At 42.0% G+C, this 16,252-nt stretch overlaps 2 protein-coding genes across 5 annotated transcripts in view; both read left to right on the plus strand.

Annotated features, from left to right (window-relative positions):
- Positions 1-411: 411 nt before the first annotated feature.
- cgref1 (cell growth regulator with EF-hand domain 1) lies at positions 412-11,119 on the plus strand. 4 transcript variants are annotated; one of them, XR_013933052.1, is made up of 8 exons: positions 412-524; positions 1,979-2,099; positions 2,272-2,346; positions 3,635-3,708; positions 4,664-4,788; positions 6,865-6,966; positions 9,140-10,498; positions 10,529-11,119. XR_013933052.1 is itself a non-coding variant. In XM_080426712.1 (7 exons), the coding sequence occupies exons 1-7, from the start codon at positions 458-460 to the stop codon at positions 9,368-9,370; spliced, it is 795 nt and encodes a 264-aa protein (XP_080282838.1). In that variant the 5' UTR covers positions 412-457; the 3' UTR covers positions 9,371-11,119. The 4 variants fall into 4 exon arrangements, 2 of the variants coding, with proteins under 2 accessions (XP_080282838.1, XP_080282839.1); XR_013933053.1 differs by having other exon boundaries at positions 9,140-10,046; positions 10,380-11,119; XM_080426712.1 differs by having other exon boundaries at positions 9,140-11,119.
- A 1,093-nt stretch (positions 11,120-12,212) lies between these two features.
- The window catches only part of cog4 (component of oligomeric golgi complex 4), a 36,070-nt gene continuing 32,030 nt past the window's right edge, over positions 12,213-16,252 (plus strand). The window contains exons 1-4 of the mRNA XM_080448358.1: positions 12,213-12,440; positions 14,271-14,353; positions 14,999-15,113; positions 15,356-15,530. Of these exons, the coding sequence (XP_080304484.1) occupies positions 12,300-12,440; positions 14,271-14,353; positions 14,999-15,113; positions 15,356-15,530 (514 nt within the window). The 5' untranslated portion in view covers positions 12,213-12,299. The remainder of the gene's footprint in view (positions 12,441-14,270; positions 14,354-14,998; positions 15,114-15,355; positions 15,531-16,252) is intronic.

Genomic DNA, 16,252 nt, shown 5'->3' on the forward strand with positions numbered 1-16,252 from the left:
CACTACAATTATTTGGCAACTTTAGTTACTTTGTAGATTTTGATTGTTATTACAAAACACTTCAACCCTATTATACATTTCGGCCATTTGAAAATAGCCCTGATTTTTTCATTACTTTTTTATAAACATATATATTTTATAATGTTTATTTTATTTGAAAGTGAAATATCCAAGGCTTTAATTACATTTTGATGCCAATACTTTTGTACTTTTAATCAACTACATTTTGAATTGTGGACTTCTACTTGTAACAGAGTATTTCTACATTGCAGTATTGATACTTTTACTTAAGTTAAAAAAAAAAGTGAGTAGGCTACTTTTCCCGCCACCCCTGATAAGAAGAAGCAAACAAACAGGACCAGAGAGAGAGGCACTGAATTCAATAGGTCACCGATACGGTTGTAACAGCAGACAGAGCGTGCAGGGCAGTCGGGGAGAAGTCCTGCTATGCCTCCAAATGTTCAAAGCTCACATCGGTGCTACAATGCGTCTGGCTCTGATCACATCAGTGATGTTGTCGACAGGTAGGCAATTCACCCTTAAAGGTGTTCATTTAACTCCGATCACTGGGATCAGCACACAAATGCAACCGTTTTGTTGCATTTGTGCACTGATCGGAGTTCTAAATGGTTTATAACGCTATCATTCACACACTATTGTAAATATAGCCTACCCTAGAAAGCCTCTCCCTACTACGCTGTAACGCTGCTACATTGACTGATCTGTTGTTGTATAGGAATAGTATATTTGACTTGATCGCATGTATGTTCAAAATGTATATTATCTCCTATTATCTCCTATTTAACCGACATTATAACAGCAACTTTTAACAGGTTCAGCATTTACAAATGGAGAGGTTACACAGTTGTATCTGAACAGTGTTATCTAGGCTAGCCTACTGGGAATAGAATTGAACAGAGTTGAATAACTAGCATGCATTAATATGATAGTTAGCCAGTTAACCCCCCTTGCATTAATTATGGGAGCCATCATCATTAGCATCATCATTAGTGTTTGTGGTGAGGAAGCATTCTGTCAGCCGTATCTATTGAGTTCTGTCTTCAACATTCAATACAAAATTACAAAACACACACACACACACACACACACACACACACACACACACACACACACACACACACACACACACACACACACACACACACACACACACAACACAGACAGACAGACAGACAGACAGACAGACAGACAGACAATGCAGAAAACAAACATTATAACTGCAATGTCCTTTTGCATGATTATTATAACATCATATTTGACTTTTTGGATTGATTCGTACTGTAAAACCAATATTCTTGTACAACCTTTATGCAACATATAGTGTAATCAACATGTAATAGCCTTGGGAACCAATGGTTCCCGAGCCATGAGGCCCATAGGGCCAGGAGCCTACTGTATCTCCTGTTTCTGTAGTGTGAGACAGCTTGATGTGAATGCACACCCCCTGGACATGATGCTAGTACGTCACATGATGTACAAGTACACCCCCTGGACATGACATGTCTCAAGTACTTACCCCCAGTCCAACCCTGATCCTGAGTGCCAAGCAGGGAGGCTTTGAGTGCCATTTTTATAGTCTTTGGTCTGACTCGGCCAGGGATTGAACACTGACTTACCAGTCTCAGGGCAGACTCTCTACCCACAAGGCCAGACACACAGGTGCATAGTAATTAGTAGGTACCTATACATTAATGATACTGTAAACACACAGTACACAGCACCCGATTCAAGCATGAGAAAATGTGCTATGAATGAAAGTATGTACACGTTGCTATTTTTCTTTAACTTCTACTTACTATTGTTGTCGCTATTCTTAATGATCTCTTTGTTATTGTTGTTATTGCTGGTACAATGTTGAGCAACCAGAACCAAAGCATTTGACTCTTGTGTACTCATATACTGTATGAGATATATATACTGTAACAATACAAATGTAGAATTGAATGTCTTCTTGTAGGTGTGACATCAGCATCCAGCAGGTTGTTCCTTGGTGTCCTGTGTGTCTCTACGCTCATCCAGCTCTGTGTGCCGGCCAGAGTACCAGATGTCACTGCTCCAGGTGAAGCAGAGATACAAAGGTACCCCCTCCGTCCATAAACAATAGCAAAAATATCAGAGCTGGCTCTTTTGGCTATTTATGCATGATTTTGTTTAGATTACATTACACTTATATCACACGATCCATCATAAATAATGTAATAATTTAATTTTATCAACTTAAATTCAAAAATGTCTTCTATTGTCCCGCAGGGATGAGTCAGCTGACGCCCCGCCCTCTTCCACAGTGCTAGCCAATCCCTTTGGCTCTAGGGAGGAGGACCGCAAGTGAGTGGCTGAGTTATAATTGAATAAATTGATTAGTTCTATTAACCGATGCACCCCTAAAACATAAGCAGCTGCTATCAGGATTATGTACTGTACTACAGTAGATAAGATTATGTTTACATGAACTCTACTTTGTTGTGAAACGTTGCAAAAAACTGTTGGACTAACGGCTCATAAAGAGTTTGTCATTGTGATTAAGCTAACCTTTATTTTAGATTAACATCACGGCTCACGTCTGTGTAAATGGACCTTTTTCAGGCAGCCATATTGACATAAATAGTATAAATAGTGTAGTTGTGTAATCTTACATCCTGATCCTTGGAAAGACTCTGCTACGCTAAATGGAACATAAGTATTAGTATCATTGGTAACACCTGTGTACAGGATGTAACATTATTATGCAGTGGCCACTTTCCACTCCAGGTCTAATTTACTGGGTCATATATGAGAAACACGCTAACGGTGGACTTTGACCGACGTAGTGTTGGTGGAAGTGTTAGCGGCTGTGGCTGCTGGCCTGATAAGATTATGAGCACTTGAACACCAACTTATGAAACTATGGGAAAAGGAAGATGTTTTCCCTGTTGTGTTGAATTACAGTGGTTAGAAAGGACTGAAAATGCCTTCAAATCACAAAACATATGGAATGGCTAGAATTAACAGGAATAGAAGGGCAGACCTACTGTACCATGTAGTGCACAATAATAATACCCTCCTTCACATCACTGTCAGAGGATGAATGGAATAGTGACATTATGTTTAATGACTATGACTTCCCATATATTATTTGCCTATAATATAGGCAGAACTTCTTTACCATAGTACTGCATAGTACTCTTGCATAGCCAGATGATATTTCCACCTACTGATATCACCTATCTATTTCCACCTATCTTGATCATTATTTAAATAGAAATTGAGTTAACCGATGTAATATTGTAGAACAAAACATGAAACTCTAGGTTTATGTTAATCACAGACCGCGTGAATTGGAAAAAAAATCGTTGGAAATCTACTGCCAAATCCATCAAAGAAATCCTTTGTAGCCTTGAAACAGTCAAGATGTAATGGTGTTCACATTGTCTTTAGAATACCTTGTCATGGTCTATTGATGAAGCAGATGAATGTTAGTATATTGAAGTGCATTGTGTGTGTGTGTGTGTGTGTGTGTGTGTGTGTGTGTGTGTGTGTGTGTGTGTGTGTGTGTGTGTGTGTGTGTGTGTGTGTGTGTGTGTGTGTGTGTGTGTGTGTGTGTGTGTGTGTGTGTGTGTGTGTGTGTGTGTGGCAGGCTGCTACAGAGTTACATCCAAGCCAAGCTGAAGGACACTGCAGGAGGTCCAGATATCAGCACCTGGGAGCAAGGTAAACATTGAACTTCAAGCTGTGCAGCTCCTTTTATTGGAACAAGCTAACAGCTCCCCCTACTGGAGCAAAGCAAAGCAAACAATTCAATTCAATTCAATTCAATTCAATTCAATTCAATTCAATTCAATTCAATTCAATTCAATTCAATTCAATTCAATTCAATTCAATTCAATTCAATTCAATTCAGTTTTATGGGCTTTGACCCACCAGTTGAGAGAAACACTGTTTTAATATACTGTCAGCCAGCCGGCTTGGCTGGAGACTCCAACAAATATAAAAAGCTTTATTATAATCTGTATTCTGTATAAATTTCACCAATATGAACAACTGTACTTCAAAAGAACAGTGTTGGTGTAACTAAGAGGTTTGCTGATTTTTTTTTGTTTTACATGCATAGATTGTTAACCAGGATGCAGGTTTGGGGATGTGGTACTCCACAGTTTGGAGCCTATACACCAGCTTGCACCCAGGCTTATTTCTGCCATGCTACATAGGGTCTGATGCCTGATGAGTCCCCGGCTCTACTCCCGGGTGGACCATTTGCTGCATATTACACTCTCTCTCCCAGTTTCATGTCTCTCTCTCTCAATGACTATCTAAAAAGACCCAAGAATATCTTTAAACAAAAAAAATAAAATAATGTAGACCGATTTGAAACAGGCCCTTAGCCTGCTGACAGCGTGCACAAGAAATATGACGCTGATCGGCCTAGTAGTTTAGTTTGTGAGAGTAGCTGCGGACAGACGCACAGACTGCACACATACACACACAGACACAACCGAAAATAGAATCTCCACCAGTAGGATGGAGATAAAAAAAACAAAAAACGATGCAGTATACATGTACAATAATACAGCTTCCTAGTATCTACTGGTTATTTATTTTAATAACATCGTTATACATGCTATTAATATTATGAATAATACATCAATCTCTTCCTGTTTCCTCTCAGAGGTGTTCTTCCTGTTTGGCCTGTATGATTTCGACCGCAGTGGTCACATGGACGGACTGGAGATGATGCAACTGCTTTCGGACTTCAACTCCCGTGATGCACCTGGAGCGCGAGCCAATGACCCGGTGAGGAAACCAGTGTGTGTGTGTGTGTCAGCAGCGTCTAACTTTGTTTTTGAGTGGGGGGGCAGACTTTGAGGGTAAACATAAGCAATGGTTTTTTTTACCCCTGCGCTCATTCAGTCTGTCCCTAATCAGCGCACCACCTCACATCAAAGTCATTGTGCATTCCAAATTAACGTTAAATCCAATCAATAACTGCCGAGTCGGACAGTCACTTTTTTCATACATAACATATCCATACCTCAGTGGTGTTTTCTAGATTTTTTTGGAGGGTACACTATAACTATTCCCTCCCTAGTTCCTCCCACACGCACGGCACGCTCGTGCGTATATAATTAATTAATGTAAAAAAATTGCCTGCGCTCCGTGCGCGTTTCTGTCCCGGACTAACTCGCCCAGGCCCACTCAGGCCCAGTTTCACAGTAACACTGAGTACAATTACAATATGCTTTGTACTGATTTTCTACTGTTTCTAATGTTAATCACCCTGTAACTCAACCACTTCGGAGCTGCTTTTAGCCTAGATGCATTTTCAATGCAAAGCATGGATTATTACCATGGAAGAGTGCAAGGATTGTTATAAATAAATGCTGGTTAGGCTTATCAGATATAATAGCAGTGTTAACGGCGAGCATTCCTGTATCTATTACAGAATAGTATTAACTTGGCATTGAAGACACAAACTGTATTGAAGATTCAAGATTTTGCTGTGCTGTATCGCGCAATTTGAATACTAATGAAGTACTCAATTCAGTGACCTACGTTCAATGAAGTGAATGGCAGGTCGTTGAGTTAATGTGTGAATTCCGTCGCCAGCAGCCATTAATTATCACCTGAAGAACAATAGCCACACACATGATAAGCCATCAACTCAGAGTTAGACTAGTCAGACCACATTCTTGCTGTTTGTATTGCTGCACCCCCCAGCCCAGCCACTCCTGGGTGCATCATATCAGATGCGTATCAACGTATCAGATACGCCGTTTCGAACTGTTTTTGGATGTATACGGTGGCGACTAAAAAAATCTGCAGGCCATACAGCGTATACAGCGTACCACGGTAGAACACACCACTGCCATACCTACCACATAACAACACTCAGATAACAGGCCTACTTTATTTAAACCTTACCCAGCAAGCACAATGACGTCATGATGACGTTATGATGACGCCCGGTCATCACCCCGGTGACGTTCAGGACTAGGCCAGATCACAGCCCATATGGGGATGATCTTTACGTCATTTACAGGACGTCATCACCGGGACATCATATGGACATTTGGACAGCAATTTTGGGTGATGAGAAATGTGTTTAGATGACGTCCTGAAAGTGACGTTTTTGTGGTCAGGATTAATTTGGGTTGAAATCAGGTGATATTCTGGGCCAGATCTGACTTGTCTTGGTTTGACTTGATCTAGCCCCAATCGAGACGTCACTGATTGGTCCGGGTCCTGACTGTGCTTGCTGGGTTACCTACAAGTATATAAAGCAAAACAAATCCTCCACTCGTGCATTAGATGCCAGTCTGGAGGAATCAAGCAGGCTGGACTGTCCGACTGACAGCCAATTCCTCACATTCCTGCCTGTTCCTCCAGCATGTCATGTTGTATAGATGCTGCTGTATTTCTCATATATGAGCTGTTTGACATGCATTCTAGCCCACTCCATGCACAACAAAGAGCACGATTGTATAAGTAAAGATCAACCCATTATTTAATGTGTTGCTTCAGTAGCTTTGATCACTGTATGATATACAGTATATATATCATACAGTGATCAAACTATGATATATATATATCATACAGAATATACATTCAGAATGATGTATATAAATGCAGTTCAGAATCTCTGCAGTTTAATCAAGAGGGACACTTTCACTCTCAACCCGTTCAACGCATGCAGGCACTTTATGTTCACTTTTTAGGATATGAGCATGCAGATCAATGTTTCATCGGCTCTAGAATATCCCATTGAAGTGTGTGTGTGTGTGTGTGTGTGTGTGTGTGTGTGTGTGTGTGTGTGTGTGTGTGTGTGTGTGTGTGTGTGTGTGTGTGTGTGTGTGTGTGTGTGTGTCTCAGGTGGTCATCATGGTGGATTTCTTTCTTCAGACTCAAGACTTAAACCAGGATGGTCTGCTTGCACCTTCTGAGCTGTTATCACCTCCTCTACCTCTCACACAGGTACACACGCACGCACTTATGCACGCACACACACATGCACACGCGCACACACACACACACACACACACACACACACACACACACACACACACACACACACACACACACACACACACACACACACACACACACACACACACACACACACACACACACACACACACACACACACACACACACACACACACACACACACACACACACACACACACTAGGGGTGAGGTAGAGTCTGAAGTGATTTCAGACTGCAGTGGAAAATGGGGAGTGAGTCTGCGGTCCTGACTGAGGGGGGAGGTCATTCCACAGCTTGGGAGCCAGGAGGGAAAAGGGTCTTTAGACCTTTTATTGTGAATGTGTACTTCCATGTACTGTTGTTCTCATGTCTTACTAAATAAAGTACATCAATCAATCAAGTCTAGGAGGCTTGGAGCGGTGGCCAGGGTGTCAGAAGGGAGGGACAGACCTCCTGTGTTTAAAGGTAGCTCTCCACCGCCGGCGGCCGTAAGTGTTCGAAAGCGTCTGTTGCCGAAAATCTGCTGTTAAATGGGCGGTGGGTACACTGTCGGGTTTGGTCGCAAGTTGTAGGGAAGCGTCGAAAGCCCGCCACCGTCAGATAGCAGCGGGCTTGTTGCTGAAAAAGACATCAAGCCATGGGCTATTTTTAGCACCATAGTAGCCGTCTGTCTGTGTCGGCTCTCAGGGGCATTCAGCTACTTTTTTGGAGAGCTACATTTTGCTGATCTAAGTGTGAGGTGAGAGGATGCCATGTCTTATAGGTCATCACCAGTGTTTTAAATTGGATGCGGGCAGCAACCGGAAGCCAGTGAAGGGCACGCAGAAGAGGGGAGATGTGGGAAAATATGGAGGCTAAAGACAAGGCTTGCTGTGGCATTCTGGATCAGTTGTAAGGGTTTGAGTGAGCATGGCTGCAGACCAGCAAGGAGGGAGTTGCAATAGTCAAGTTTGGAGATGAGATGAGCTCAGGCCTGGATAAAGGAGCTGGACAGACTTCTTGGTGAGGAAGGGTCTGATCCAAATGTTGTACAGTGTAAAACTGCAGCATGGAGTGATCAGTCCGATGTGTGTCTTGAAGGACAGCTGACTGTCCAGGACCACTCCCAGCCAGGTTCTTGGTATTTGGAACAGAAGTCACCAGGGTGTTGTCGGTGAAAATAGACAAGTTAAACTAGAAAGGTGTGCTCACATGGGCTTGAACTGGCATCTCACTCACTGTGTCTCTGGCTCTCTCTCCCTCTCTGTCCGATATACTCCCTCTCTCCCTCTCTCCCTCTCTCGCTATCTGTCGTTGGGTGTTGTCGGTATAAATAGAAAGACCTTCCTGGGAAGAAGGGAAGCTCACTCTCTTTTGAACTTGAGGTGGTGGGAAGACATTGACACTGTTAGATGTCAGCCAGGCATGCAGAAGTGCGGAGGATAAGCATAATATTATAGGTTCATAGTTTCAGGATTTGTAGTGCGCCCCCCCATCCACTTATTACGCTGGCCTGGGGCGCCGTCCAAAGAAAGAGACAATAGGGGAAAAAAATAGGACAAGACAAAGAAGACTAGACAAGGACAACAAGAACTCTGTCACACTGTCAGTCAGTCACAACAGGAGGGAGTAGAAACTAAACAGCAATGTTTACACGCACGCACGCACGCACGCACGCACACACGCACACACAACACAAACAAAATAATCTTAAAAGTCACTATGCTTCACTGGGAGCCAGAGAAGAGAGACAAGGACCGGTGAGATGTGCTCTCTTAGCTTGATAGCAGATTTTGTGAGCAAAGATGACAGAGCCAAGGCATTTGGTGTCGAGAGGAACAAGTGAAGACAGGCAGACAGAAGCAGTCCTATAGGAAAATCAAACACACAAGAATTATCTAAGGCTGGCAACACTAAGGAAATGATGACCAGAAACACACTCTGTCTATTTCTCTCTCCTTCTAAGATATTTTCTCTCCCTTTATTCCTCATCCATGTATTTACAGATCATATACAGTTAACGCCCTAATACCTTGCCCTATATACTTTGCCCTATGACAAATAGCAAAAATTGCAGATCTACAAGTTTGCAGATCTGCTATTTCCGCTATACATAGATAGACACAGCCTATTTCAGCATCAGCTTCAGTTAACAGGAAACGTATCTTTGCTTCAACACAGGAGTCCAACAACGTCGACCCATCTCAGCAAGAACAGGACGCGACGGCGCAGGACAAGACAGGAGTGAAGGAACCCCAAGAAGAAGAGGTGAAGAAAGCAGAGGGAATAGAGCTGCTTCAACAGGAAGAGGAAAAGCCAGCCCTACAGGAAGTACATATACAGGAAGAGGAGCAGAATGGACTACAAGACCCAGAAGCACCTGTAGTAGAACAGAGACATGATGACATATGAGCGCGTGCAAACACACACACACACACACACACACACACACACACACACACACACACACACACACACACACACACACACACACACACACACACACACACACACACACACACACACACACACACACACACACGTTCTGACTGACTGACTGACTGACTGACTGACTGGCTGGGTCATGGCTGTGGAAGTGGTGTGGTTGGTCTAGTTCAAGGGTCTTCAACAGGGGGTCCGCCGGGACCCCTAGTTACTGCAGGGGGCCACCAAATATAAATGAATTACATTAACCACTTGAACCCTAGCATCCCTATTCTGAGGGAAACATTAGCCGCCAAAGAGGTTTGGTGTAGGGGAGAAAAAAATAGCAGACCACAACGCTAGTCTATGAAGCTGTATGAAAAAGTTTAATCTGCAACACAAGTTTATACAATGTGTAGTGGGGGGTCCCTCCTGAAGTGACATCATCATTAGAGTCTGACCGACGCCAGATGTTTCGGTCCGATGGCAATACCGATTTTGTAGAATCTTAGACCACTGAATACTGATCAATATTTTGTCAAAATGTGAAGACAAAAAAAAAAATGTTCTAGTCAATTTAAAAAAAGAAAGAGGGGTTTCACCCACAATGACATGGCCAAAGTAGAGATGCCGGTTCCCAAAATAGGGAAACATCAGCTGCACAGTTGCCGCTACGATAGTCTCGCGTAGCCAGACAACTATTCCACAATCTCTGAATGCTATATAGAGTCTGGAACTACAACTCCCAGAATCCGAGAGAGGAAACTGGCACTTCCGTTCACGAAAATATATTTTAAAATATCACAGCAAGCTATGTATACTTAGATGATTTGTATTTATATTAGGATAAATTTGCGCGACTGTAAAGATGAAACGGAAATGGAGAGGAGGCTCCACATCCGGTTTATATTCTAATCATGATCAGAGCTTCCGAGTCCCAGACTGAATGACCGGAAACATTTGAAAATTGTGGGAGGCAACAGTCTGGTAACGCGAGACTACCGCTACGATGTCTAAAAAGTTTCATATTGGCCGATATCGGTCAAGCTCTAATCATCACGGACCTCATCAGTATGGTTGACAGGTGCACTAGGTCAGTGGCTCAAACTTTTTCATGTCAAGGACTCCCAAATTGATATATATTAGGCCGCGGACCCCCATCTGAAAAGGTTTTGTGCCAGGGACCCCCAGAGGAGAAGATTTATGTTATTTATTATTTTTTTTAAATCAAAGATTTTTCAAAAATAGCAGATGTACAAGCCTGTAGATCTGCTATTTTTGAATAGCCAACGTATAAATGGATAAAGTGCTTACAATGATTGTGATGCTATGTTAACTACTTTTGCTGAAATCCCCCCCAAGGACCCCTGGGTGTCCCCAGACCCCACTTTGAGAACCAATGCACTAGGATGGTAGGTTAATTAAAAAGATACCATGACGTTTAATATATTTATGTTTAAGCTCGGTTTTCTTCTACAGTCATTTGTCACCAACTGTTATTTGCACTTTGATGAGATGAAAAATGAATTCTTCCTCACCACTAGATGGCACTTTAAGCTTGTATGTTATCCCATGACAGCCATCTGTTTTCAGAATCATGAGTCTCTTATAAAAACTGAATGCTTGCATTGACTTTGGAATCTACAGGGGTTTATCACACACAAGCACACACACACACACACACACACACACACACACACACACACACACACACACACACACACACACACACACACACTTCTGTTGCAGCCATAAGATTCACTCCAGTTCACTTGCATGGTGTTCACCCATGCACATTCTCGAGGGTCTTTACAGATGGACCATTCTAACCATGCATTTGATATCATTTTATGTGTGGTGGGGTGTGGGTTCACGTGACCGGGTACCTTTATGACCCCTCTCGAACTCTCCACTAACCTCTGTGTCACTCTGTGTGTAGCCCTCTGAACATGACATGGTATTGTATCCATACCATAGCCTACCATACTGTACCAGACCAAGCTTTCATGAAAACAATTTGCTATGTGATATGTTTTGGTTGACACAAAAAGTTTTTTATTAAAATGTTAAAGCTCTATATTCTGATAGTAATGATTGCTATATACAAAGTGTTTGTTCGGTAATGGGTCTCCCTGTCTCTCCAGCTCTTTAGTAAACAGAAAATATTTTTTTAAGGCAGGTTACACAATGCATCCAAACGCCACAAAGATCAAATGACCAGCTTGTGTTCCAGTTCCAACTTTGTCTGCTCATTTCTTTATGTCATCACTTCCAATTGCACTTGTTGCTATGGGAATATAGAGCTATTTAACACTTATTTTAACAAGACAATATCACTTACAACACCTTTAATGTAAAACATATATGGCTATTGTCATTACTACATTATGTAAATACGCTGTACTATCCCACATAGGCCAACTTATGATACAAATGACCACATACATGGTGTTCTATATCAAACAAACATTTCTGTTTTCTTGATTTTGATATTTCATGAACATTTTTATAGACTGTCTGGCTGTATTCAAACATTTACACACTTAATCTCACTTGAATCTCTCTCTCTCTCTCTCTCACACACACACACACACACACACACACACACACACACACACACACACACACACACAATATATAATATATATATATATTTATATATATATATATATATATATACATACACACGATATCTTAAATAATAATTATGGTGTATTACATGGTGTATTACATTGACTAATTATAATGTGGGGGGGGGGGGGGGGGGGTGAGCGGATGAAGAGTGTGTTTCCGCAACACGCATGCGCAATCCCACTCGGACAGTGTCGCAAACGCCTCAGTGTGTGTCGTAAAGCCAGTGTTGACGTGTTGGTTGGATATATCCATATATATCTATGGTTGTGAAGATCAGGGGAAGATGTGTGACAGCGGTGGTGGTCCCCATGGTGGTCCTCCAGCAGTGAGGAGATCCGTGTCCTCAGTGAGCATGGACACCATCTCTGCTCTGACAGAGCTGGACGATCTGGAGAGAGTCTACCAGCAGCTCTGTGATCAGGAGGTAAATGACGTGAACACAGAACACAGCACAACTTTCATCCGTCGTCGTTGTAAATAAAACACCGTATAGTTGTACATGAATGACTATGATTCATAGCTATGAGTATCATGGGGGCCAACAATGCGGAAGCCAACCAGGCGACATATCGGGCAGAAAACAAACACAATAAAGCCTTATAGTCTTTATATGACGGTGTCGTGTTGTTAGATTTGTCCTTTTTTTTGGCAAGCGACAACCAACCGCAAGCAACTCTCAGATCCTATTGTTAATATCTCGAATCTAGAGTTGCAATACCAACCCTTAACAGCCCATACAAACAGAAAAGTCTGATCTGATTGTATTAAACGACTTAAAGTTCTTAAACTCACCAACATTGCAGCTGTATGGAAAGCTCATTCTATCTGCAAAGTTTTTGTTTCATTAAAATCCACCATAGACATGTTTAGCCCTGAAACATGACTGTCATACAAGCGTCATGTGAACCATGGCTAAGACATGTTATGAGCTACTATCTGTCAATACATTCCATGCAGGTGATTATTTGCATTCAGTGTTCAAGTATGGATCCAGCAGGCTCTCTACCCGCATATGGTGCACCCATAGCGACGCTGAGCTTTTGGGTACAACACTTGATAATACATCTAGCTAATGTTAAGTAAGCCCATAGGGCAGGAGCCTGTAGCGTGAGGCAGCTTGATATACAAGTGCAACCTCTGGACATGACTCTGTCACAGGGTATTTACCCCCCAATCCAACCGTACTGAGTGCCAAGCAGGGAGGTATGGGGTCCCAATTTTATAGTCTTTGGTATGACCCAGCTGAGGATCGAACTCCGACCTCCCAGTCTCAGGGCGGACACTCTAGGCACAAGGCCACTGAACTGGTGATTTTTATGATTGACAAAAACGTCTAAAAGAAGTGATTGGAATGAAATGAAGTGATTGGTCCATGTGATTGGTCCATAACATGGCTAAGGGTCAGTGTTACCACTTCCACTTATTATAAGCGACTTGTTTTTCTGAAAAGTCACTTGTAAATATTGGTAGCTGCGGGTTGCGTTTTGTTTGGGCTTGTTTCTAAAGCAGGGGTCTTCAACAGGGGGTCCGGGACCCCTAGGGGGTCCTCAGAGTTACTACAGGGGGTCCGCCAAATCTTTGTGTGATAGGATTTTTTTTTACATTAACCACTTGAACCCTAGCATCCCTTTTCTGAGGAGAACTTTAGCCAAAAATATCAGATCTACAAGCTCAACGCCTCGCGCTGCGAGGCGTTGTGAGCTTGTAGATCTGCTATTTTTGGCAAAGAGGTATATAGGTGTAGAGGAAAAAAAGAGCAGACCTCATTTAAAAAAATAAGTTGTATAGAGGGGGTCCCTGCTTCATCTCTCTCTCAGCTAGGGGGTCCCTGGCCTGAAAACGTTGAAGACCCCTGTTCTAAAGTGTACGGTAGTTGCTTATTTGGGCTTGCTTCCTAAATGTTGTTAAAACCAGTGGTTCTTTAGAATTTTTATTCAAGGACCCCCCCAAGTTAATATGTAATTGTCCGCGTATCCCATCTGAAAACATTCTGTGCCAAGGAACAGGGAAGATTCCCAGTTTGATCCCTGTCTCCAAATGGGTTAATGTCTTAAGTGTCCTTGAGCAAGACAGTGAACTTGGTGCCTTGCATGGTTGCCTGCACCGTTGGTGTGTGAATTGGTGATGAATGTAACAGACTTTAAAGAGATTTGGATAAAAGGTGCTATACAAATGCATTATTTACCCATAAGCTACCATATTGTCATTTATTTTGTTTGCACTGTACTGTACATAATGGTATTTGTTCTCGCAGAAAGAGGCAGAGACTGAGCTGGACAAACTGGTGGGGCAGCAGGGATCCATTCACACCAAGATGTTGGCACTGCAGAGGATGGGGTGAGTTGTACACACTGTTTTAGAGCCAGACAGACTGATTTATCGGTTTGGCTGATATATCAGCCATTATTTGACATCGGTATCAGCAATTATGCAGCCGATTTGGCCCGATTTCTAATCAATTTAAAGGGATACTTCACTTTCGGAACGGGGAAACATTTAAAAAATATATTAAAAATAAATGAAAAAAGTAATGGAAAATTCATGGCCCCCTCACGCATTAGAGTGTCCTACTAATGTGTGAGGGGGCCTTTATTTTGCCATAACTTCTTTAAAAAAAATTTAATATATATTTTGAATGTTTATTTTATGTGAAAGTGAAGTATCCCTTTAAACTTGGCGTAACTATTTTGGGCGTGTCAATACATTTTAATTTGTTTTTGAAGAATTCGGAATAATTTCGAAAGATTTTAACAGCACAATTCTTCCCTCACGTTGAAGGGAAATATGTGTCCCTGTCTGGCACAAATTATTTTGATATGGTGGTCCGCGACCAAATTCATATCAAGTGTGGAGGTCCTTCGCATGGAAAGTATTGAGAGACACTGATGTTAGGTGTAATAAATAATTCTCACTACACATTCGGACGAAGTAGTGAGTGATTTTGGGACACAGCAGCCACTGATTACCACTTTGCTCCTTCAGGCCCAACTTGCAGTTGATTGAAGGAGATGCTAGTCAGCTCGCAGGCATGATCACGTTCACCTGCAGCCTGGCGGAGAACGTGAGCCGAAAAGTACGGCAGCTCGACCTGGCAAAGGTATAACACATCAACGCACTTTACATCTAGGATATATAGATAGATATATACTTTTACTTCTACTCCACTACATCTGAGAGGCAAATATTGTACTGAACAGAGTATTTCTAGAGTATTGATACTTTTACTTAAGTAAAACATTTGAGTACTTTTTCCACCACTGTATATACTTACATATTTGCACAAAGCATTCAGTTATACTCTGACATTCTGTGTGTTTCTTCTTCTCCTTTGATGTGCAGACGCGGCTTTATAAGGTGATCCAGCGGGCCGACGACATCCTAGACCTGAAGTTCTGTACGGACGGCGTGCAGACGGCGTTGCGCAACGAAGATTATGAACAGGCCGCCGCCCACATCCATCGCTACCTCTCTCTGGACCAATCGGTCATTGAGCTGAGCCGTCAGGGGGAAGAGAGTAAGAACCCCCCCCCCACACACTCAATGTTAACCACTCAAACCCCCATATGGTTGAGTGGAGCCCCTCAGGGCTCTATTCTAGTGTCTGTTCTGTTTTCTGTTATTGTGGGGACTTTTCACAACGAAAAGTGGCGAAAGCTTTCCCCACAATACGCACGCTGGGGTTTAAGTGGTTAAAGTACGGCTGGGTGATGTGGGTCAAATATTAAATATCATGATATTTTTTACCAAATACCTTGGATATCGATATTGTGACGATTATATGGTATTGTGACGATATTATACATTTTCTTTTTAATTTTTGCATAAATGATCTACAAGCTTACAACGTTGTTTTTTTTTTACAAGCATTGAAGTAAAATAAGGCTTTAGGGTTTAAAACTAGGAAAGACAACACGTTTGCCATATCACGATATCCTAAATCTCAGACGATATCTAGTCTTATAGTAAGATATTTACCAGTGGTTCTCAAACTTTTTCATGTCAAGGACCCCCAAATTGATATGTATTTGGCCGTGGAACCCCACCTGAAAATATGCTGTGCCAGGGACCCCCAGAAGCAAAGATTTGTGTTAAAAACATGTTCGCCTTTAAAAAAAAAGATTTAAAGATTTGCACACATTTTCAAGATTTAAAAAAAATGTGCAGATCTACAAGCTCATAGCTATGAGCTTGTAGATCTGCTATTTTTGAATAGCCAAAGTATAAAATATGGATAAA

Source organism: Gymnoscopelus braueri (assembly GCF_963280865.1).
Source record: "Gymnoscopelus braueri genome assembly, chromosome: 1".
Taxonomy (NCBI): domain Eukaryota; kingdom Metazoa; phylum Chordata; class Actinopteri; order Myctophiformes; family Myctophidae; genus Gymnoscopelus; species Gymnoscopelus braueri.

Coding starts and splice junctions, on each gene's coding strand:
- cgref1 (XM_080426712.1), top strand. CDS start 458: ATGTTCAAAGCTCACATCGGTGCTACAATGCGTCTGGCTCTGATCACA. Junction 2,100..2,271: donor GGTGAAGCAGAGATACAAAG/GTACCCCCTCCG, acceptor ATTGTCCCGCAG/GGATGAGTCAGCTGACGCCC. Junction 3,709..4,663: donor TATCAGCACCTGGGAGCAAG/GTAAACATTGAA, acceptor GTTTCCTCTCAG/AGGTGTTCTTCCTGTTTGGC.